Source organism: Orcinus orca, chromosome 14, assembly GCF_937001465.1.
Source record: "Orcinus orca chromosome 14, mOrcOrc1.1, whole genome shotgun sequence".
NCBI lineage: Eukaryota > Metazoa > Chordata > Mammalia > Artiodactyla > Delphinidae > Orcinus > Orcinus orca.
Genome location: NC_064572.1, coordinates 56472119 through 56495147, shown reverse-complemented (window position 1 = coordinate 56495147; position 23029 = coordinate 56472119). Strand labels below are relative to the sequence as shown.

General features: G+C 36.9%; 1 protein-coding gene across 1 annotated transcript in view; it reads right to left on the bottom strand.

The window, feature by feature from the left end:
• Positions 1-23029, bottom strand: part of MARCHF5 (membrane associated ring-CH-type finger 5) — a 53249-nt gene that overhangs the window by 5337 nt on the left and 24883 nt on the right. The window contains exon 3 of the mRNA XM_004279398.4: positions 5817-5947. Within this exon, the coding sequence (XP_004279446.1) occupies positions 5817-5947 (131 nt within the window). The remainder of the gene's footprint in view (positions 1-5816; positions 5948-23029) is intronic.

The following is a 23029-nucleotide window of genomic DNA, read 5'->3' as shown; positions in this document are numbered from 1 at the left end:
AAGAAGGTAGGGAAGACTAAAAGCTCCAGGGACAATATCTACTCAGGAAAGCAAACTCATGAAAAAGTAAACAGGATTTTTTTTCAAAAATGAGATGCCCTTTATGTCAGCTATTATAGCAGATTTTTTTAGGTGGACTTCAAGGAGATGTGAAATAAGGAAGCTGACAATGGTCACGGCAAATTCAAATTCTAGACAACAGACTTGATCCAGGTAGAAATAGTTTATAAAATTATGTGGAGGGACTTCCCTGGCAGTCCAGTGGTTAAACTCTGCACTTCCAACACAGGGGGCACGGGTTCAATCCCTGGTCGGGGAACTAAGAGCCCACATGCCATGCTGTGTGGCGTGGCCAACCACAAAAAAAAAAAAGAAAAGAAAAAGCATGTGGAGAGGACCAAAATGGGTGCTTTTAAAATTTCAGCTAAGGATATAGCCCAGACTTTTGTGCATGATTAATTTATCTAACCAAGACGTAACATTAAAGAACAGAGGACTAGCCTCTTCCAAATGGTCAAAACCCATGGTATCAGTATCTGATATTCTTCTGTGTTTCCAGGTAGAAATTAACAACCTCATATCTTGCATGTAAAGGGTGGTTGTTTTGAGCTGCCCTAAAGTGAAATAGTCTGGTTCACCATATTTCATAAACACATATCCCACCCTGGTGGCAAAAGTGGATTAGCCCAGAAACTGTCTTTACCTATCATGCTTGTCACATGACACTCTATTTTTTTGTATCATTTTATTATTTTCAATATTATGATCACTTTAAAGTTATAACTAAATGTGATTTAAATACTCCCAAAGTGTTAGCAAATAAATTCAGAAATTTGAAAAATTCCTTTGTTGGGTTATGTTTTCTTTTTAGAATTTAGGGTTTAAAAATATAAAGCAGGGCTTCCCTGGTGGCGCAGTGGTTGAGAGTCCGCCTGCCAATGCCGGGGACACGGGTTCGTGCCCTGGTCCGGGAAGATCCCACATGCTGTGGAGGGGCTGGGCCCGTGAGCCATGGCCACTGAGCCTGCGCGTCCGGAGCCTGTGCTCCGTAATGGGAGAGGCCACAACAGTGAGAGGCCCGTGTACAGAAAAAAAAAAAAAAATATATATATAAAGCAAAGTGAATATTCAGGTATGGACTATAGTAAGGGAAAATTTATTCCTCATGGGTAGCAGTAAAAACTTTCCAACCAGGTGTCTAAGAATGAGGAAATAAAAAAGAAAATAGGGCAAACAGTGAGCAAAAGCCCATTTTCCCCACCTGTGATCAAGAGTCATGCTTTGTGCTTAAGCTGAGGCTGACCATTACATGCATACCTGCATGCATTCATTCAACTGAATAATGATTACGTGCCAGACACAGGCCTAGGTGCTGGGAATTAAAAGGTGAGCTAAATAGACGTCTTTTGGAGGTAAGAGGCAATCAAATCAAACAAGTGTGCAAATATAATGTTAAGGAACTAGGACAGTGTAACACCTGTAGTGTCATACTACGTACCGCTACAGTCAGACTCAAGGGTAATAAATGAAAGCTGAATTAATCAATGGGTCTGATTTAACTTTGGTCAATATAAAACCAGCAAATCTTGTGTAAGATCATGTACATTCTGATGTTATGCCCTAAGACTGAAAAAGAGATAACTTTCAAGACTTAAATTTTGAGGTTAGATTCAGGAACTATAGAATGTCTTCTCTAAGATTTTTTTTTTTTTTGCGGTATGCAGGCCTCTCACTGTTATGGCCTCTCCTGTTGCGGAGCACAGGCTCCGGATGCGCAGGCTCAGCAGCCATGGCTCACGGGCCCAGCTGCTCCGCGGCATGTGGGATCTTCCCGGACCGGGGCGCGAACCCGTGTCCCCTGCATCGGCAGGTGGACTCTCAACCACTGCGCCACCAGGGAAGCCCTTCTCTAAGAATTTTTTATCCATGTACAAAATCAAGGCCTATGGAATTGCAGGTTTAGAGAAAGGTTTGTTTGTTTTTCTGCTTAAGAGCTAAAAGCTAAATCTCCATAGTCAGCTAGGCCTGTGGTTCATCAATGCTAAAATGCTAAGAGTTAGTTTTAATTAAGTTTTGATCTTTTAAAGCACTGCCTATAGAACCCTACTTTTAAATGGGAGGATGGAACAGCAATGAACTAAAAGGTTTCCTTAGAATTCAGGGTAATTAGATGCAACACAATTAAGAAGGGACAATGCGTGTGGGGGCTGCTTTACAGCAGAGGCAGAAGCAGAGCTGGGCCGGGTGTCAGTGTTCCACTGTTCCTGGATACAATGCTCCAGCTGCCTCTGGGACCAGCTATTATTTCAGGAGCCCTAGATTAGGGACAGGAGTCCTAATGCTTCTTCCTTGCTGGAAGGTGGTACTGGTATTGGACATGTAAGCTCTCTGAACCTGTAAACTAGGAATAATTGATAGTATCTATGTCACAAGATTGTTGCAAGAATTATACGCATCAGTGCTTGAAAGGTGTTCAGCCAGGTGCTAGGGGAAGAAAAAGTTAACTATCACGTTGTCTTTTCAACAGAAATTTAAATCAAAGGGACCATTCAAGTTCTTTACAACGAAAAGGGATTGAACCTAAGACTGGTTCATGAAGAAATAAATGGGAAAAAACAGTGATCTGATTCCTTAATCTGATTTACCTGAACTTCAGAGTAGTCAGAGAACAAAAGGAAAAAAAAGTTAAGTGTGAAAAAGAAAATCCTAAATTCTGCTGATGGAGTAGGGGGCACGACTGCTATCAAATATTCAGAAAGATAAAAGTCTTCCGAATACTCTTAAATCACACAACAGGAGCTATCTACTGTCACAGCTAATCGCTCCCATTTCTGGGCTAAAAAAAAAAATCTTTTCAAGTGAGACAGTACATGTGAAGGTTATATCTAAATGGTAACACATAATGTATATATGCATTATCATCATTTTAGTTCTTTTCTGTCACCATTAACCTTCTTTACTGTCACCATTAACATGTTTATTTTTGTCTCCTTGCTCATATCATTTCCTCCTCTCTGCCAATCCAAATCATTCTCTTCAAGGGTCAGCTCAAGACTTATTTTTTTCATAACTTCAAATGATCTTTCACTTTTACTGAATTAAAATACTGTTAATGTAGTCTTTCCTTAATTGGCTCCTGTTGTTGAAGTGTCTCATTAATTACGAGAATTCTTTTAAGACTGTGCTAGCCTAATATCTTTTCAAAAAGAGGCATCCTATTACTTATGGTCAATTAGGTCTTAAAGAGAAATCACTTAATCTCAAAGGGCCTTAGTTTCCCCATCTGCAAAAACATACTTTTGTATAATGTAGTTGTACATTAAACAATGTATAATCTCTAAGTTTTCAGGTCTTTGTCAGTCCTAGTGAATGGTCCTGAACTTCCTGGATCTAATGATATACTAATACTCATTACTGGGGCTTAACAAATTATTACAGAACATATAGTCAGTTAAACAAACCTGTTACTACCTGATAGAATTGGTCATATTAAAAAAATCACTATTTATGAAAGCCTTTTAAAGTTAACATCTGTGTATATGCTATACAGGGGACACCTACGTATAAGATAGTCTCTACTTTCTCAAGGAAATTACCTGCCAATAGGAGGAGTAAGGCCTGAATACAGCAAAAGTTAAATAACTTAGGTAATCTATATAAGAAATAGCACTTGGTCAACACAGGATTGGCTGCCATTTGAGGAATAAAAATGTCATGAATGCAGAGGAAGAAGAAATCACACTGGGCAGGAGTTGCCTGATAACCTTCATGGAGGGAAAGTGGCTGAACTAAGCCTGGAAGGAGGGTTTAAATTCGGAGAGAAAGGCCTGAAAGGACAGGTATTAGGCAGGGAGGGTGACATAAGCCAAAGGACAGAGGTAAAAAAACTAAACAACATAAGGATGGGTTGGAGGAGACAGCCCCATAGGCCTCAAAGTAGAATGAAGTTAAGATTGTGGAGAACACTGCATAACAAACCAGGTTAAGGAAATGGAATCTTTTTCAAGTCAGTGATTCTCAACCTTTATCCACTATCCTATGACAAATGATTTGTGATTCATTCCAGTGACTACATCCAGATTTCTGGGGTGTCATCAACATTTTATAAAGAAGCATTGCAATATTCTGTCTCACCATGATTAGACAGGTTATGTGCAACTTCTAGAATATTACATATAATCCCTTTGATCCCTTTTTCTTTCATGTACTCTTTAATTTATATTAAAGAAAAGCAAGTTATATCATCTACAAACCAAAGTGTGTTAACTATTACTGAGTTAGTTATGAAACATTTAACCGGGCTTCCCTGGTGGTGCAGTGGTTAAGAATCCGCCTGCCAACGCAGGAGACACAGGTTTGAGCCCTGGTCTGGGAGGATCCCACATGCCATGGAGCAACTAAGCCCGTGCGCCACAACTACCAAGCCTGCGCTCTAGAGCCCGCGAGCCACAACTACAGAGCCCACGAGCCACAACCACTGAGCCCACATGCCACAACTACTGAAGCCTGTGAGCCTAGAGCCCGTGCTCAGCAACAAGAGAAGCCACTGCTATGAGAAGCCCGCGCACCACAACAAAGAGTAGCCCCCCGCTCATCGCAACTAGAGAAAGCCTGCGTGCAGCAACAAAGACCCAACACAGCCAAAAATATAAATAAATTTATTAAAAAAAAAAAGAAACATTTAACCAATCTAGGTGCTGCTTTTGAAAATGATCACTTAAGTTAGAGGAGACGTTAAGCTTTGAAGTAAAATGTTGAAAGGTATTATTTTAGGAAGATTCATTTGGAAGGATGGATCAACAGAAAAGAATGAAGTTAAAGAAAACAATCAAGAGGCTCCTTTAGCCATCCAGGTATGATGGGAGAAAGACAATAAGTCAAGTATTAAAGATTGTGGAAAGGAAGCCACAGATGTTAAGACATATCTAGATGGAAATTGATTGGACTTAGCGGACTGGATATAGCGCTATGAAGTAGAAAGAGTTAAAGGTAATCCTCAGAATGTAGGCTATATATCGAGTAGATGGGAAAATAATTGTAGGAATCAAAGATATAAAGAAATGATAACAGAATAAATTTAGGTTTCAAACTGAGGAAAAGACAAGTTTGATTTCAGTAATATTGAGTGTGAAGTCATAAGAGGTCATTTAAGGAGAAGGGCCATGCTGTTCTTATAGGACTGATTTTGGGAAAAGATTAGGGTGAAAGACATCAAAACGCACAGTTAAGATGGCTGGAAATCTTCAAAGAAGAGGTATACAGAGAGAAGAGTCAAGGGCCTGGGACTAAATCTTGAAATTTAAGTCATTCTAATTTTCATCAACAGTTACTAAATGTAGCATTGTTTTGTAATAGCAAAAAACTAGAAGTAACTAACTGTCTAATCAATAAGAGACTGGTTAGTAAACTGTTGAAATTCTATACAAAGAATGCTATGCAGATTTCTCCATACTCTGTGAAAAGATCTCTAAGATTCATTGTTTTTGGAAAAAGGGGGGTTCAGCTCTAATACGTTTCCTTTTGGGGGGATAACTATAATGTGTGTGGGAGAACATATTTATTTTATCTTGCATATGCACAAACAAAGTCTGGAAGAATATATCTGGCTACCTGAGCAGAGGGGAACCTGGGCAAATGAAGGACAGGAGTAAGAAGACTTCTCCCTAGAGAGCTTTTATATATTTTCTTATTTTTAAGCCATGAGAATGTTATCACTTGTTCAAATAATAATTTTAAAAACTCCTAACAAAAATCTGTTTAATCTGTTTGATCTTCATATCAAAAGTAACATCATCAAATAGAATAAAATAGTGAACCTGCATCACTGTCACTGCTCCATAAGTCACAGCTGTCCAATAGATAGAGCCAACCATTATTCCTGCTGCAGCAAATGGACAGGCTTTTGAGATCAGTCTATCTGCAAGATCCAAGACGTAAACAACTGGACCTATAATATAAAGAAAACAAAGTTTCAACACAAGACAGATTAAAAAAAAAAAAAGACCAGATCTAAAATATTTTTATGAAGTTGGATGCCCTGATGCTTTAGAAATAACTTATAAATGTAATGGGAACCTAGATTTGAACAGATTTAGAATTTCTCAGTCATTTGCATGAATAGCTGAGTTTTACTTCCTAAATCCTAGGAAATAGCCTCTTCAAATTTTTATCTTTATCAGTAAACCTAAGAGTAAAGCCTTAACACAGCTGCTTCTTATAAAGGAAAATAGTTCTCTTACTTCTCTTAATGACACTGGCTACTGCAGAATGCCATGGCCATTTCAACTTGCTCTTCACAAACAGTTCCTGGCCACAATTAGTTTCTATAGTACTTGGTAAGGCTATCACTTCTTTGACTTCACTTATTACTTCCTTGATAGTGTGTGAAGGTAACCTAGGCTATTTTTTTGTAGTTACACAAAGTCAACCTATCTTACTTTGATATCCAATATACTATATTTAGTTGAGTACTATTCTCTAACAAGCTACTTTTAATGATCATGCCAGTTTTTATGGCATTCCAACAGCTGTATATGCCAATTATGCTTCTATTATTATGTGCTTACAAAGTAAAATTTGGTTATTACCTCCTCTGGTAGTTATTTGGAATAACTATACTAGGAGGAATTATAATAATTGCAATTAAGCCCGATATAATTTAGCTCCAGAATTTTCCAGAATAGTGGAAAAGTCTTAAACCTGAATTAGAGCAAGGCCTAAATAAAGAATTGAATATCTAAGTTGAAATAAAGGAACATGCAACCTTGACTTGGTTAGTAATCATCATATTTGTTGAATGCCCTCTATGTACAAACTATTACTTAGGACATTTTCTTAGAAATGTATAAGAGGTATTACCTACCTCTGGGGGCTTACAATCTATAGGAGGATGCTGTATACAAAACCAACTTATTTTCATTGTACAAAGAAATTCAAATAGCAATATGTTGATAAAATCATTAAAAGAACAAGCATCCATCTGTGGAGCCCTGATCAATAGTTCCCCCTGATTGCTGGAGCCAGTAATGTTACTAGTCGCTGTATAAAGACAGACCATACTGTGAAGAAGGAAGAACATTAGGAGAGGTGTCAAAGGGACCTATGATTTAAATTTAGCATATAAACTTATTATTGTCAAAATCTAACTTACATAACATTTAAAACTATGACAAGGCATCTTTTGGGACCAAAGATATCGCTAAAGTAAGCCTAGTTCAATGTATACTGACTCTACATTCTACATGATAGCAGGTGCTGTGCCACACATTACATGTATCATTATTTACTCTCATAATGTAGGGTTTAATCCTTAAAATACACAAATTTGCAGGTTTAAGTTTATAACCCTCTCAGAAGGCATAGTAAGAAGCATTTTACTAAGTCACCAAAGATCCCTGAAATGCTGGTACTAAAAGTTAAAGCCAATAGGTATATATAAAACCTCAAAACTTAAGCTTTCATATTCTCTATCGATAGTTCTTTAATCAGAAAATTGAAGCCACAAAACAACAACTACAGACTCTTTACAGCACATTTCCACCTACCAACGTCACACCTATCTGAAGTCAATCCCCACTTAATACACCAGATCCCATTCCGTCACCAACTCAAAGACACAGGTCTAGCAATTCACTTCTACCCTCCTACATCATTTCCCCCTACCCTTTATTGGCTTATTTTCATCAAACATGTCATTATTTATTCTATCTTAAAAAAAAAAAAGAAACCCCTTCTCTTGATCCTTCTTTTCCCACTGCTCCATTTCTTTGCTCCCTTTACAACAAAATCACTCAGAAGATTTTTCTGTTTTCACTCTCTCTCTCCAATTCTCTCTTAAATCCACTCCACCAAAACTGCTCATCAAGGTCACTAACAACCCACACATAGCTAAATCCAATGGTCTAATCTCAGCCTTCCACTTATTTGGCCTACCACCAACATCTGATAGATGTTCCCTTCTTCTTCCCAATAATCATTGCATCTCCAGGACATCACCATCTCTTGGTTTTCTTTCCAGTCACTAAGTTTTCAGTCTCCTTTGCTGGTTCCTCCTCTTTTTCTTGACCTCAGTGAGGCCCACCCTGTCAACTTCTACTTCATCATACTCCCTATTTGATTACTCTGCTCTATTCTTCTTTTTCCTAAAGCACTTACCACCTAACATACTCTAATTTACTTATTGTTTCCACCTACTAGAATAGGGGTTGAAAAACTATGGCCCATAGTAACACCTCACTGTTACTGTAAATAAAGTTTTCGAGAAACATGGCCACATGCAAAGTTAGCTGACCCTTGAACAACACGGGTTTGAACTACATGGATCCACTTACACTAGGATTTTTTTCAATAGTAAATACCACAGTTCTACACAATCCTCTGTTGGTTGAATCCATGGATATGGAGGGATACAGAGGAGCTGTGGATACGGAGGGCCAACTATAAGTTATATGTGGGTTTTTGACTGCACAGAGCGTTGGCACCCCTTCCCCCCCAAGCCTGCACTGTTCAAGGGTCAACTGTATTTACTATATATATAATATATATATAATATATATATATATAATATATATATATTTTTTTTTACAGAAAAAGTTTGTTGGCTCCTGAACTAGAATATGAGCTCCAAAGCGAAAGTACCCTTTTTATTTTGCTTATTGACGAATCCCAATTCCTTTGATTCTCAAAAATTTGCTTAATTCTCTACTGAGGTACTTATGAAAAACTATGATATGAAAATCTCTAGGTCTTCCTTTTTCATTATTCTGTATGAAGCCCAAGTTATGAGACTATTTTCTACCCAGTCAGAATCAGAATGTATTAGGAGAGAAGGTATTTTATCTGCTTCCAGCTGACCTTCGCCCCCCCCATCCCCCACCTCTTCAAAAGGGTGCTTGGAAAGATCTACTGATGGAGCAAAGCAATGTAATTCCTAAAAAAAGTAACAGATCATTTAGATGAAAACATAGTTCCTAAAAAGTAATCAGTCACTACCGATTTTATCTATTATGAACATGGACAATAGATATATGTTTGAATTGTCTTTCCTTTAAAGATCTCAGAAGGTTCCAACAGAATAAGCTCAATTTTCTTCTGAATCACTGGGTATGAATTCCTTCTGTACAAACAAAAACAAATAAGTCCTCATACTTCCTTCTGGAAATTTTTTACTTATCCCTTGGGTCATATGCAACAGATGTGCTGGATTAAATGAAGTCACTGGCTGCATTTTATAATCCCTATTTCCAGTTTTTCTGGCAAAATTCTGTCTAGGCTTTTGTCTTAAGTTTATTTTGCCTAAACCTCTCAAGTCTTTTCCAGATAGACTAGTCCAAGATTAGTTTAATATTTAAAAGGAAGGATAAATGCCTAGTGGTAAACATACCATTAGAATTATAAACTGCCACCCAAGGGAGGTATTTCTGAGAGCTAAAGATTACCTAGGCAAGCTATTTGATGAATAAGAACAATCACTCAAATCATCTGGATGCAGTCCCTCAATCATATTTTTCTTATTAGGAAGCTTATCATGTACTATCCTATGACTTGAGGTCATAAAAGGAAAACAGCAACAGTCACTAGCCTCTTCTTATTGTCAGATTAAAGTACAAACAGTTACAGGAAATGAGGAAAGGCAAGACTCTAGCCCTTGAAAATCTCAATTCTAATGGGGAGGAAGAAGTATGAATAAACGTACTTCACAAGTTAAATATGCAAGGGCATAAAAAGGTTTTATTTAGTATTTTAAAAAGGTATTATTGAATTTTTAATGCCTCAGTGGGCTTCATCACTTATACTTCCAACAGTACTGTATTTACACAATGAATGGCGATTGGAGAAGCTTTGTACAAATACAAGTTTTGAAAATTCAATAATTTAAAGAGCACTAGGGAAACTTGCAATTAAAAGGAAATCTATTGTGAATTCTTTTGCACAATAAAGCTTTTGTAAAGAAAATAACTACACGTAATGTTTTGGGTAAATTCAAATCTTCGCATTTCAGATTTGAATGACATCAAACAGTGAGCTGAGAACTATTAGGGAAACTCTAAGTCCATGTCTACTGAAAAGAAGTAATCAGTTTTATCTGGCAGACACTGCAAAGGTAGATTTGTTGTGATTGTTATGTTGTGATTTAAATTCAAGTCTCTGTATGCATGGTGTTAAAGGTACATTTTGGCAATTAAGAATTAATGACTGAAGGGCAGGTAATACTTAGTGTTCAAAATCTCCTGGCACTGCATACAATCATACCCAGAATTCCCAGGACCTTTCTTGGGGACAGAAAGGTATCCTCAAAAACACCTCTGACCAATTCTTGAAAAATAATTTCTAAACACTGCCACGGTGCTAAAGTTTCTAACACAAAACATAATTTAATGCTTCACAAGATAACCTTGTATAAGTCCCTGTGATGATAACAGCTCCCATGAACTCCAAGGTTTCTGTTAAGTGGCCAAATTTATAAAAGAGATTGCCAGACCCAACTCAAATGCCAACTTGCTAATCCAAAACATCAACCCCACTTTCAGGTTCAGGACTGCTGAGAATTGCAGATTTTCGAGGTCACCAAGAGTCTCACAACACAGTTCTAAACTTCTTTCCTTGCTCCAAGTCTTCTTTTTGTTGCACACTATTTCTGGAATGTCCTGTCCCTACTTTGATTAAATCTGTATGAACACCCAAATTCCCAATGAAAACTAACCTAACCTGATTGAGGCTGACTAATTGTTCTACCCCACCCTGTAAGCCTGTTCCACGAGGCTTCCTTTACATACTATCCCACAAAATGCACTTACCCCTTTGCTTGTGCATAATGTTAGTACTTTATGTTCTTGTTCAATGTTTGTTCAGTTGTCTCAATATCCTTTAAGTCTGTCCATGTCAGCATCATCTGAGATTGAAAACTGCCAGGGGGCAGGGGCCATGTCTGTTTAACTCGTTTTGTACAGTGCCTAGGATAGAACCATGTACAGATAGGTGCTTAAAAAATGCTTTTTAATGATGATTGGTATCTATCACTCTCAGGGACTAAGAGACAGCTATCTTCAGCACATGGTACTTGGCATTATATCAGGGCACTTTGGCCTGTTCCACAGGGCATTAGAATATAATGGCACAGGACCTAGCTGCAGCACTCTGTGGCAAGTATTTGACTCAATTCATTGTTTAAAAAACAACTTAAAAAAAGTATTAATTATATGGTCCAACAACAAATGTGGATTTTACTGAAAACATGAATATCACAACCACCAATTCAATTTTAAAAACACGTGGGAATTTTGATGGGATAGTAAAGAATTTTAACTTTTAACTCTTTCTCTAGCATTCATCACTGTTTTAAATACTAAGATGCCAGAGGCTAGGTCTAAGAGCCCCAGACAAGCTCATGTAAGTTCATCTTTAATTGCTCTGCTTGTAGGTTGAGATTTTACCATTTTTTATGTAAAAACAAACATCCTGCAAACTCAGGCTTTAATTTACTTTGCTTAATGATGAAAGTTAGTCATTAGATTGTCAACAGAAGAAAGGATATGTTCTTGGACAATTTTTTATTTAACCAAACTAATAATAACTGACCAAAAACCCCTCAAAACAAAACTAATGATAAATAAAAGATTCAGAGTCAAAGCAGATGAATATTATGTCTTGGTGTATATATATAGTGTATTACCAAGAAAAGTAACTAAAGATCATCAAAGTAGTTCTTTATGAGTACATAGCTTGTGCCAAGGGAAAGCTTAAATTTTTCCTCATTAGAATAGATTAGCCCATAGAATATTTGAGGGCTATAACATCAACTACTAAGTACTTATTAAGCACCTATTGTACACATAGCATTTTACTATGCATTAAAATAAACGTAAATAAAATTTAACACACTAGCCTCTGCCTCCAAGGAGCCTACAATCTAGTTAGGGACAAACAATAAATACACATTAAACAACTGGAAAACTTTATGGCAGAACTGACAAATATATGATAGTATAATACAAACTACACAGATACATGTCAACAAATTTTAAGTAAAGATTATAGAGGGGGTAAGGATGCAAAGAGTTTTCTTTTTTTTTCTTTTGCCGTACGTGGGCCTCTCACTGTTGCGGTCTCTCCTGTTGCGGAGCACAGGCTCCGGATGCGCAGGCTCAGCGACCATGGCTCATGGGCCTAGCCACTCCGCGGCATGTGGGATCTTCCCTGACCAGGGGACGAACCTGTGTCCCCTGCATCGGCAGGCGGACTCTCAACCACTGCGCCACCAGGGAAGCCCAAGAGTTTTAATATTACTGTCTGTCTGTATGTATTTACTAATTAACAGAAGTGAATCTTGACCTTGAAATCTATGATCTGAAAAGGGGGGCATGCTAGAAGACCTTCTAACTAGAGGCAAAAGACTTTATTCAAAGGGTTTATATATTTTTAAAAAGCTAGTATGCCAGTAAGGTGGGGGTTAATTGATAAAAATCGTTAGCCAGATCTCTGAAGAATATGACACAATAGGCAGGAAGGAAGTTCCTGGTGACAGTTTGCCTACCTACAAACTTCCTAAAATGAATATGATATTTTAGGAAAACTAAGAATATTTAAAGTCAGAATAAACTAGAATAGAATCCACAAGATTTTGTATCTAAAGTGAGTAAAAAAAAGAGAAAGCAGCATCAGTCGAGAGTAGTTTAATATAAAAGAGAGTTGTTAGAAAGGATAAAGAAATATTAAACCTTATTAGAGAAAAAATGTTTTGTCTGCTTTTAGGAGAAACCATGCCTAAGGTAGGAAATTCTTTGAATTTCCAAATTAAAAGTTGAAAAAGTTAAGCTGTGATAAAAGAAACACCACCATCCATTATCATTAATACATAAAAATAGATGGCAATATTAATTATGCACTTACTACATATATGCCAAGGAATTGTTATTACATATTCTTTTTTCTTCTTTAAACATACCTATATTTTTCAAATTTTCCATGATGAGAATATAGTTACTTTTATTAATAAGAAAAACTACTTTTTAGAGAATAACAAAGAGTTACCATAAAATTCAGGTAACCATACCCTAAGGAAAGTCAACCTGACATTACTGTTTCATTTTCTTTTCCCCTTTATATAAGAAACCCACAGTAGGCTCCTTAGGAGGCAAAATAACAAGGGGAGTAAGGATTAGGTAGGGTCTACCGTGTGAATTTGGACAAAATGCTATCTCCAGACCTCAATTTCTACATCTATAATGATAATGAAGATAATATCTATCTCAGAGTTTTTGTGAAAAGTAATGTATATGAAGCTCTTAATACAGTACTTAGTGTTACACTGTACCAAGTGTTACACTGTACCAACGTCAGATATTAGTTCTTTCAAAAATGGCATACTAAGTTAAGTAGAATAGAACTCTGGAATAGGAGGTATAATCCAAGACAGATGTTTGAGGAAAAATTTATGGTATAAGGCTCTGGCATAAAAATAAGACTGTTTCAGAAAAATCTGAGGTAAGAAATAAAGGACAGATCTTTTTTGCCTAAAGGTCTGGGACAAGGAGGAAGAGGAAAATTCATGGTGCCAGGGAATCTGGGAATGAAGAGGGAGAAGACACCAGACTATAATTAGTAATTACTTTTTAAAAAATGTAAGATTCTGAATTGTGTTTTGGACCTATAATTCAGCTACCAGTATTTATATATAGTGTGCACCCAGAAAGCCTCACCCTATTGAAGATACATTGAAGATACTTATTAAAACAAATTTATATTTAAATCTTAGGGAACAAGGCTAGATGTGATCCAGCAATAAACACAAGAAATCCTTACTTTGAAGGTATTCTAGTCATCTGCCTCATAAGAGGGTATATAAAGGAGGGCCAAAGAAGATCTAATGAGATGCCTACCTACAAACTTTAACATCAGAGGGTAGGGCTTCCCTGGTGGCACAGTGGTTGAGAATCCGCCTGCCAATGCAGGGGACACGGGTTCGAGCCCTGGTCTGGGAGGATCCCACATGCCACGGAGCAACTGGGCCCGTGAGCCACAACTACTGAGCCTGCGCGTCTGGAGCCTGTGCTCCGCGACGAGAGGCCACGACAGTGAGAGGCCTGCGCACCGCGATGAAGAGTAGCCGCCGCTCGCCGCAACTAGAGAAAGCCCTCGCACAGAAACGAAGACCCAACACAGCTTAAATAAATAAATAAATAAAAATTAAAACAAAAAAAAACATCAGAGGGTACTCAAAGATTGAATCATTATGGAGATTTTGGTTTTTCAATTCCTTTCTTTTGATCATCCATAGACGTTTAGATATAATGCAAAGCAAAAATAAACACTTCTCTGATGGCCAAGTGTAAATATTACTAGAAACTCTTAATTATATGAAGAAAGTACCTGAATTCTTAAGTCTGTACTGGTTTTCAAGTAATGAAATAAGCCAACAATATATTTTATGACAGCAGTCAGGCAAGTAACCGCTTGGATTTACGATGAGTAACAGAGGGCCATGTGCTTAGAGGAAACAATGCAGACTATTCTTAGAAAGTAACTGATAGCTTAGAAAACATTAAAAATGTAAAATTCTCATTAAATTGAAGCCATGAAAAACTTTTAAAAACAAAACTAATGATAAATAAAAGATTCAGAGTCAAAGCAGATTTAAATTTGGGGAAAATATATTTAATATATATTTAGTACCCTTTTTCAAACAAAAGGATGCTCAACATCACTAATCATTAGAGAAATGCAAATCAAAACTACAATGAGGTATCACCTCACACCAGTCAGAATGGCCATCATCAAAAAGTCTACAAACAATAAATGCTGGAGAGGGTGTGGAGAAAAGGGAACCCTCTGGCACTGTTGGTGGGAATGTAAATTGATACAGCCACTATGGAGAACAGTATGGAGGTTCCTTAAATAACTAAAAATAGAACTACCATATGACCCAGCAATCCCACCACTGGGCATATATATACCCAGAGAAAACCCTAATTCAAAAAGAGTCATGTACCACAATGTTCATTGAAGCTCTATTTACAACAGACGAGACATGGAAGCAACCTAAATGTCCATCAACAGATGAATGGATAAAGAAGATGTGGCACATATATTCAATGGAATATTACTCAGCATAAAGAGAAATGAAATTGGGTTATTTGTAATGAGGTGGTTGGACCTAGAGTCTGTCATACAGAGTGAAGTAAGTAAGAGAAAAACGAATAATGTATGCTAACACATATATGGAATCTTAAAAAAAAAGGTTCTGAAGAACCTAGGGGCAGGACAGGAATAAAGATGCAGACGTAGAGAATGGACTTGAGGACACAGGGATGGGGAAGGGTAAGCTGGGACGAAGTGACAGAGTAGCATGGACATATATACACTACCAAATGTAAAATAGATAGCTAGTGGGAAGCACCGCATAGCACAGGGAGATCAGCGCGGTGCTTTGTGACCACCTAGAGGGGTGGGATAGGGAGGGTGTGACGGAGATGCAAGAGGGAGGGGATATGGGGATATATGTATATGTATAGCTGATTCACTTTGTGATACAGCAGAAACTAACGCATCATTGTAAAGCAATTACACTCCAATAAAAATGTTAAAAAAAAAATACCACAACAGCATTCTTTCTTGCTTTCCAATGGTTAGCCACCTCACTCATAAACAAATGGAAATTAAGACTCTGAGGTACCTTTTCTTACCTAACAGATTATACTGACAAACTAAAATGTTAGCCAATCTACTGGCAAAGCTGTAAGTAAACAGGCAAACTCATCCATTGCAGGTGCATATAAAATGGTATAGTACCTAATCCAGCAAAATTATATGTGCTATTCACCCCAATTTAGCAATCCCTTCTTGGTTCATATTTAATAAGTATTCTAAGCTAACAAACTCAAAAAAAAGAGAAAGAATTACAATGTCATTCTTCTGTACCAACCAATGAAATAATAGATCTAGAGGCAATGAATAAAAAAATTATCAATCTCTGCTAAAACCAGTAGGTGGAAACTGACAGGGAATTCTATTGGATGTATCAGGTTGATAACACCTGTATCCACTGATCAGTCTTATCATAAAAAACGATAACTATACATTTTTCCAGCTTTATTATTACTGACATATAACATATATGTTTAAGGTGTAGAATGTGATAATTTGACAATATATATTGAGAAATGATCACAATAAGGTTAGTTAACACTTCAATCCTCTTACATAATTACCATCTTTGTGGTGCTAACACTTAAGATCTACTCTCTTAACCTTCATTTATACAATACAATGCTAATTATGGTCACCATATTGTACATTGATCTCTAGAACTGATTCATCTTTTAAATGGAAGTTTGTAGCCCTTGACCAACATTTCCCAATATTCTCCAACCCTCAGCCCCAAACATTCTACTATTTGAGTTTAGATATTTTAGAGTCCACATATAAGTGAGAACATACAGTATTTGTCTTTCGAGAACATACAGTATTTGTCTTTCTCTGACTTATTTCGCTTAGCACAATGCCCTTAAGATCTACCCATGTTCTTGCAAAAGGCAGGGTTTCCTTTTATTTTTTTTAAAAAAGGCTGAATATTCTACTGTATATATACACACATTTTCTTTATCCATTCATCCGTCGATGGACACTTAGGTTGTTTCCATGTCTTGGCTATTGTGATTAATGCTGCAGTGAACATGGGGGTGTAGGTATCTCTTCCAGACAGTGATTTCATTCCTTTGGATATCTACTCAGAAGTGGGATCGCTGGATCACATGATAGTTAAAAAACTTTTTTTGAGTAATCTCCATACAGTTTTTCATAGTGGCTGTACCAATTAACATCCCCACAAACAGTACACACAGTACCCTTTTCTCCACAGCCTTGTTAACACTCTTGCTGTCTATTGTCTTTTTGTTAATAGCTATTCTAACAGATGTGAGGTAACATCTCATTGTGGTTTTGATTTCCATTTCCCCAATGATTAGTGATGTTGAGCATCTTTTCATGCATCAGTTGACAATCTGTATGCCTTCTACAGAAAATTTTCTATTCAAGAGCTTAACCCATTTTTAAATCAGATTGTGTATGGTTTTTGTTCTTGGATATTGAGTTGTATAAATTCCTTATATTTTGGATATTAATCCCCTATCAGACAGATGATTTACAAGTATTTTCTCATTCCATAGGTTACCTTTTCATTTTGCTAATGGTTTCTTTTGCTGTGCAAAAGCTCTTTAGTTTGATATAGTCCAACTTATTTCTGCTTTTGTTGCTTGTGCTTTTGGTGTCATATCCAAAAAATCATTGCCAAGATCAATGTCAAGGAGACTTTCCTATGTTTTACTCTAGAATGTTTATAGTTTCTGGTCCTAAATTTAAATCTCTAATCCATTTTGAGTTAATTTTTGTGAGTGGAATAAGAAAGACAGGGGCCAATTTCAGTCTTTTGCATGTAACAATTCAGTTTTCCCAACATCACTTTTTGAAGAGACTTCCCTGAGTATTCTTGGCTCCCTTGTCAAATATTAGTTGAACATATATGTGTGGGTTCAATTCTGGGCTCTCAACTCTGTTCCATTGGCCTACGTGTCCTTTTACACTAGTACCATATTGCTTTGATTATTATAGCTTTGTAATAAAGTTTAAATCAGTAAATGTGATGCCACCTGCTTTGTTCTTCTTTCTCAGGATTGCTTTGGCTATTTGGGGTCTTTTATAGTTCCATACAATTTTAGGATTATTTTTCCTAATTCTGTAAAAAATGCCATTGGACTTCCAGGGATTACATTGAATATATAGATGGCTTTGGGTAGTATGGACATTTTAACAGTATTAATTCTGCCAATCCATGAATATGAGATACTTTTCATTTATTTGTGTCTTCTTTAATTTCTTGCATCAATGTGTTGAAATTTTGTTTTACTCCTAAGTATTTTATTGTTTTTGGTATTATAAATGGGATTATTTTATTTCTTTTTCAGATAGCTTAGTGTATATATAGAAACACAACTGATTTTTATGTTGATTTTGTATCCTGCAGCTTTACTGAATTTATTTATTAGTTCTAACAGGCTTTTGGTGGAGTCTTTAGGATTTTCTCTATATAAGATCATATCATCTCCAAGCAAAGACAATTTTACTTCTTTCTTTTGGATTCAGATGTCTTTTATTTCTTTTTCTTGACTAATTGCTCTGGGTAGGATGGGAGTGGTGAGAACAGACACCTTTGTCTTGTTCTTGATCTTAGTGGGTACACTGCGTATGATGTTAGCTGTGAGTCTGTCATATACAGCCTTTATTACGTTGAGGTACATCCTTCTATACCCAATTTGTTGAGAGTTTTTATCATGCAAGGATGTTGAATTCTGTCAAATGCTTTTCTGCATCCTGCAGATAATGAGATGCAGAGATAAGATTTTTATCTTTCATTCTATTAATGTGGTATATATCACACTGATTGATATGTAGATATTGAACCATCCTTGCATCCCAGGGATAAATCCCACTCGATCATGGTGTACAATGCTTTAATATGCTGTTGGATTTGTTTTGCTAATATTTTGTTGAGAATTTTTTCATCTATATTCATCAGGGATATTGGCTTGTAGTTTTCTTATAGTGTCCATATCTGGCTTTGGTATCGGGGTAATGCTGCCCTCATAAAATGTGTTTGGGAATGTTCCCTCTTCTTTAATTTTAAAGAGTCTGAGAAGGACTGGCATTAATTCTTCCTTAAGTGTTTGGCAGAATTCACCAGTGAAACCATCTGGTCCTGGGTTTTTCTTTGTTGGGAGCTTTATGATGTCCTTCGTTGTTATTGGTCTGTTCACATTTTTTATTTCTTCATGATTCAGTCTTTGTAGGTTTTATGTTTCTAGGAATTTATCCTTTACTTCTAGGTTATGCAATTTGTTGGCATACAACTGCTCACAGTACTTTCTTAAGATCCTTTGTATTTCTGGGACTTCCCCGGTGGTGCAGTGGTTAAGAATCCACCTGCCAATGCAGGGGACACGGGTTCGACACATGTTCGAGCCCTGGTCCGGGAAGATCCCACATGTCGCAGAGCAACTAAACCTGTGTGCCACAACTACTGAGCCTGTGCTCTAGAGCCCGCAAGCCACAACTACTGAGCCCATGTGCCACAGCTACTGAAGCCCGTGTGCCTAGAGCCCGTGCTCCGCAACAAGAGAAGCCACGGCAATAAGAAGCCTGTGCACTGAAACAAAGAGTAGCCCCTGCTTGCCGTGAATAGAGAAATCCCGCACGCAGCAACGAAGACTCAATGCAGCCAAAAAAAAAAAAAAAAAAAAAAAAGTACAGGGGAAAATATAGTATCAGAGGAAAAAGCATTTCAATCCAGAAGATGATCAACTAAAGGGGAAAAAAAAGAGAAAAAAGGACAAATAGAATGAATAAAATTTGACAGTAAAAACCCAACTATATGAGTATCACAGTAAGTTTACACTTATTTACAAAAGAATTCAGAAGAACTGAAAATAAAAGGGTGAGAAAAGATAAGCAAATGTAACAACATCAAAAAAAAGCTGGTACGAAAGGGGGGAAAAGAGTAACTTTATAGTGAAAAAACCTGACAAACATAACCTTACTGAGATGATCAAGGTCAGTATCATGAGTGGTAAGTAATATTCATAGTATGTGCCTGTGATGTTTTGTGATGAAAATGGCACTTCATCTCTGTGGTCTTGTACCCCAAAACTCATAACCCCAGGAGATAATGGGAAAAACATCAGATAGATCCGAATTGTGAGACATTCTGTAAAACATCTAACCAGTATTCCTCAAAACCGTCAAGGTCAACAAAAACAAGGAAAGTGAGAAGCTGTTACAGCCAAGAGGAGCATTAAGGAGACATGACTAAATGTAATATAATATCCTGAGCAGGATCCTGGAACAGAATAAGGACATTAGGGAAAAATTAAGAAAACCTGAGTAGAGTATGGACTTCAGTTAATAATAATATCAGTACTGGTACAACAACTATAACAAATGTACCATACTACATAAGGTATTAATAACAGAGGAAACTGGATATGGGATATTTGGGAACTCTCTGTACTATCTTTGAAATTTTTCTGTAAATTAAAAATTGTCCTAAAATAACAAATCTATTTTAAAAAAGCTGGTATAGCTATATTTTCATTCTACAGTTGGCCCTCCAAATCTTTGGGTTCTGCATCTGCATATTCAACCAACTGCAGAATGAAAATATCTAGGGGAAAAAAATTCCAGAAAGTTCCCCAAAGCAAAACTCAAAGTTGCTGCACACCAGCAACAACTTACCATTTACACTGTATTAGAATATTATGAGTAATCTAGAGATGATTTAAAGTGTATAGTAGGGGGACTTCCCTGGTGGCGCAGTGGTTAAGAATCCACCTGCCAACGCAGGGGACACAGTTTCGATCCCTGGTCCAGGAAGATCCCACATGCTGCGGAGCAACTAAGCCCATGTGCCACAACTACTGAAGCCTGCCCCCCTAGAGCCCATGTTCTGCAACAAGAGAAGCCACCGCAAGGAGAAGGCTGCGCACCACAACGAAGAGTAGCCCCCGCTCGCCACAACTAGAGAAAGCCTGCGTGCAGCAATGAAGACCCAATGCGGCCAAAAATAAATAAATAAAACAAAATAAAGTATATAGTAGTATGTGCATAAATTATATGAAAATACTATGCCATTTTATATAAGGGAGTTGAGCATCCATGGATTTTGGTATCTGCAGAGGTCCTGGAACCAACCTCCTGCAGATACCGAGGGGCAACTGTATTCTATATTATCATGTCTATGTCTATATTATATAGAAGTTTAAGACACACACAAAAAATTCTTATAGATAAAATAGTCATTACTTAATGATAAAAAGTTGAAATCACCAGGATATTTTATTTCTAAACCTGAGGGATAAGTAAATGGATGACGGTTTATTAGTCATTATTCCTCATATGTAGTTATATATTCTTTCTCAACAAATGAAATTTCATAATAAAAGAAAAAAACCTTAGTGAACATTCTGCTGAGCTTTGATCAATGCTAAGGCAGCAGATATAATTAGTTCTGTATATTGATAGCAGCATGTTGGTAAAGGCAATGGAAAAGCAGGCACTCCAATACACTGTTGGGAAGATTAAACAGACATAATCTCTACAAAAGCCAATTTGATGATGTCTACTAATGTTATAACTGCACATACCCTTTCACTTATAGCAATTCCACTCTAGTCATTTTGCACATGTGTAAAATTATTTTACACAGTTGTTTATGACAGCACTCTTTGTAGCAGTAAAAGATTACAAACAGCCTGTATGTCCATCATTAGGAGACTGGTTATATAACCACACATTTATGTAACAGAATACTATACAACTACAAAGAAAAAGAAAGCTCTTTATACACTAATATAAAATGGTATCTACCATATATTGCTAAGGAAAAAAAAGCAAGCATAGAACATGATGTATACTAGTCTAGAATATATTAACATATAAACTAATTGTGCTCAATATTCTGTTTGCCTCTCCAAATTTACTCCTCTTTCTCCACCCTGCTTTGTGCACTGGAAGGCTGACCAAACAAAACTGCACCCTCTAGGTAACCTTCCCCTCTAGCTTCTGATGTGCTTTGGCAATTTAAAATCCTGGCTCCTTACTTGCTAGAAACCCATGGAATTCCATTAAATAAATTTGCCAAGTCTGTTTCCTTACCTGTAGAATAAGGACGCTACCTATTGTGTAAAGCTTTTGAGAAGCTTAAAATAATATAGGCAAACTGATTGACATAGTGCCTGGCAAAGAGTCAGTGCCTGTTAGGAAGTGATAGCTACTGATATCACTGTTAATATTAAAAGAAAATATTATAAAATAGTAACAACTATTAATTTTATTTGCTAGATTTTATAGGAAAGGTTTCTCCCAGGAATCATTCCTCATCATCCCTAGTGAATATCTTTTCCTTCTAAGCTTTACACTCCACGTAACATTTGACAACCAGTTTTTGAGGGTAATTGTTAGTTATCTTGTCTCTACACAGAAGTTTGAATTAATGCTTAGTTGAGAACAAAAAAAGAAAAAACAAAGCTGTAATAAAATTTAACTTGAAAATAAACTAAGAATTTACATAAAGAGTGGAAGTGGCAACATTGATATCAGTTAAAATCAGCTTTAAGACAAAAAGTGTTACTAGAAACAAAGAAGAACATTTTATGATGGTAAAAGGGACAATCCATCAGAAAGACATAACAATTAGGAACATTTATGCACCTAACAACAGTCCAAAATAAACAAAGCAAAAATGGGCAGAACTGGAGAAACAGACAATTCAACAATAGCTGTAGACTTCAATAGCCCACTTTCAATGAAGAATAGGTGAAAGAACGACAAGGAAATAGAAGACTTCAAAATTCTATGAGTCAGCTAGATATTTATATCACATTCTACCACCACCACCACTACCAACAGAACACACATCTTCCCAAGTACACATGGAAAATTTGCAAGTATAAAGCTTGCTAGGCTATAAAACAAGCTTTAATCATTTAAAAGAACGGATAGCAAAGTATGTTCTTTGATCACAATGGAATGAAATTAGACATCAATAAGAGAAGGGCATTTGGGAAATTTACAAATATGTGAAAATTAAACAACACACTCCTGAATAATCAACAGGTCAAAGTAGAAATCCAAGCAGAGCTTAGAAATTTATAGCTGTAAACTACTACATTAAAAAAGAAGAAAGATCAAGAGAATGAGAAGACAAGCCACAGACTGGGAAAAAATATTTGCAAACGATATACCTGATAAAGAACTGTTATCCAAAATACACAAAGAACATTTAAAACTCAACAATAAGAAAACTGATGTTAAAAACAGTCAAGGGCTTCCCTGGTGGCGCAGTGGTTGAGAGTCCGCCTACCGATGCAGGGGACACGGGTTCGTGCCCCGGTCCGGGAAATTCCCACATGCTGCAGAGCGGCTGGGCCTGTAAGCCATGGCCGCTGAGCCTGCGTGTCTGGAGCCTGTGCTCCGCAATGGGAGA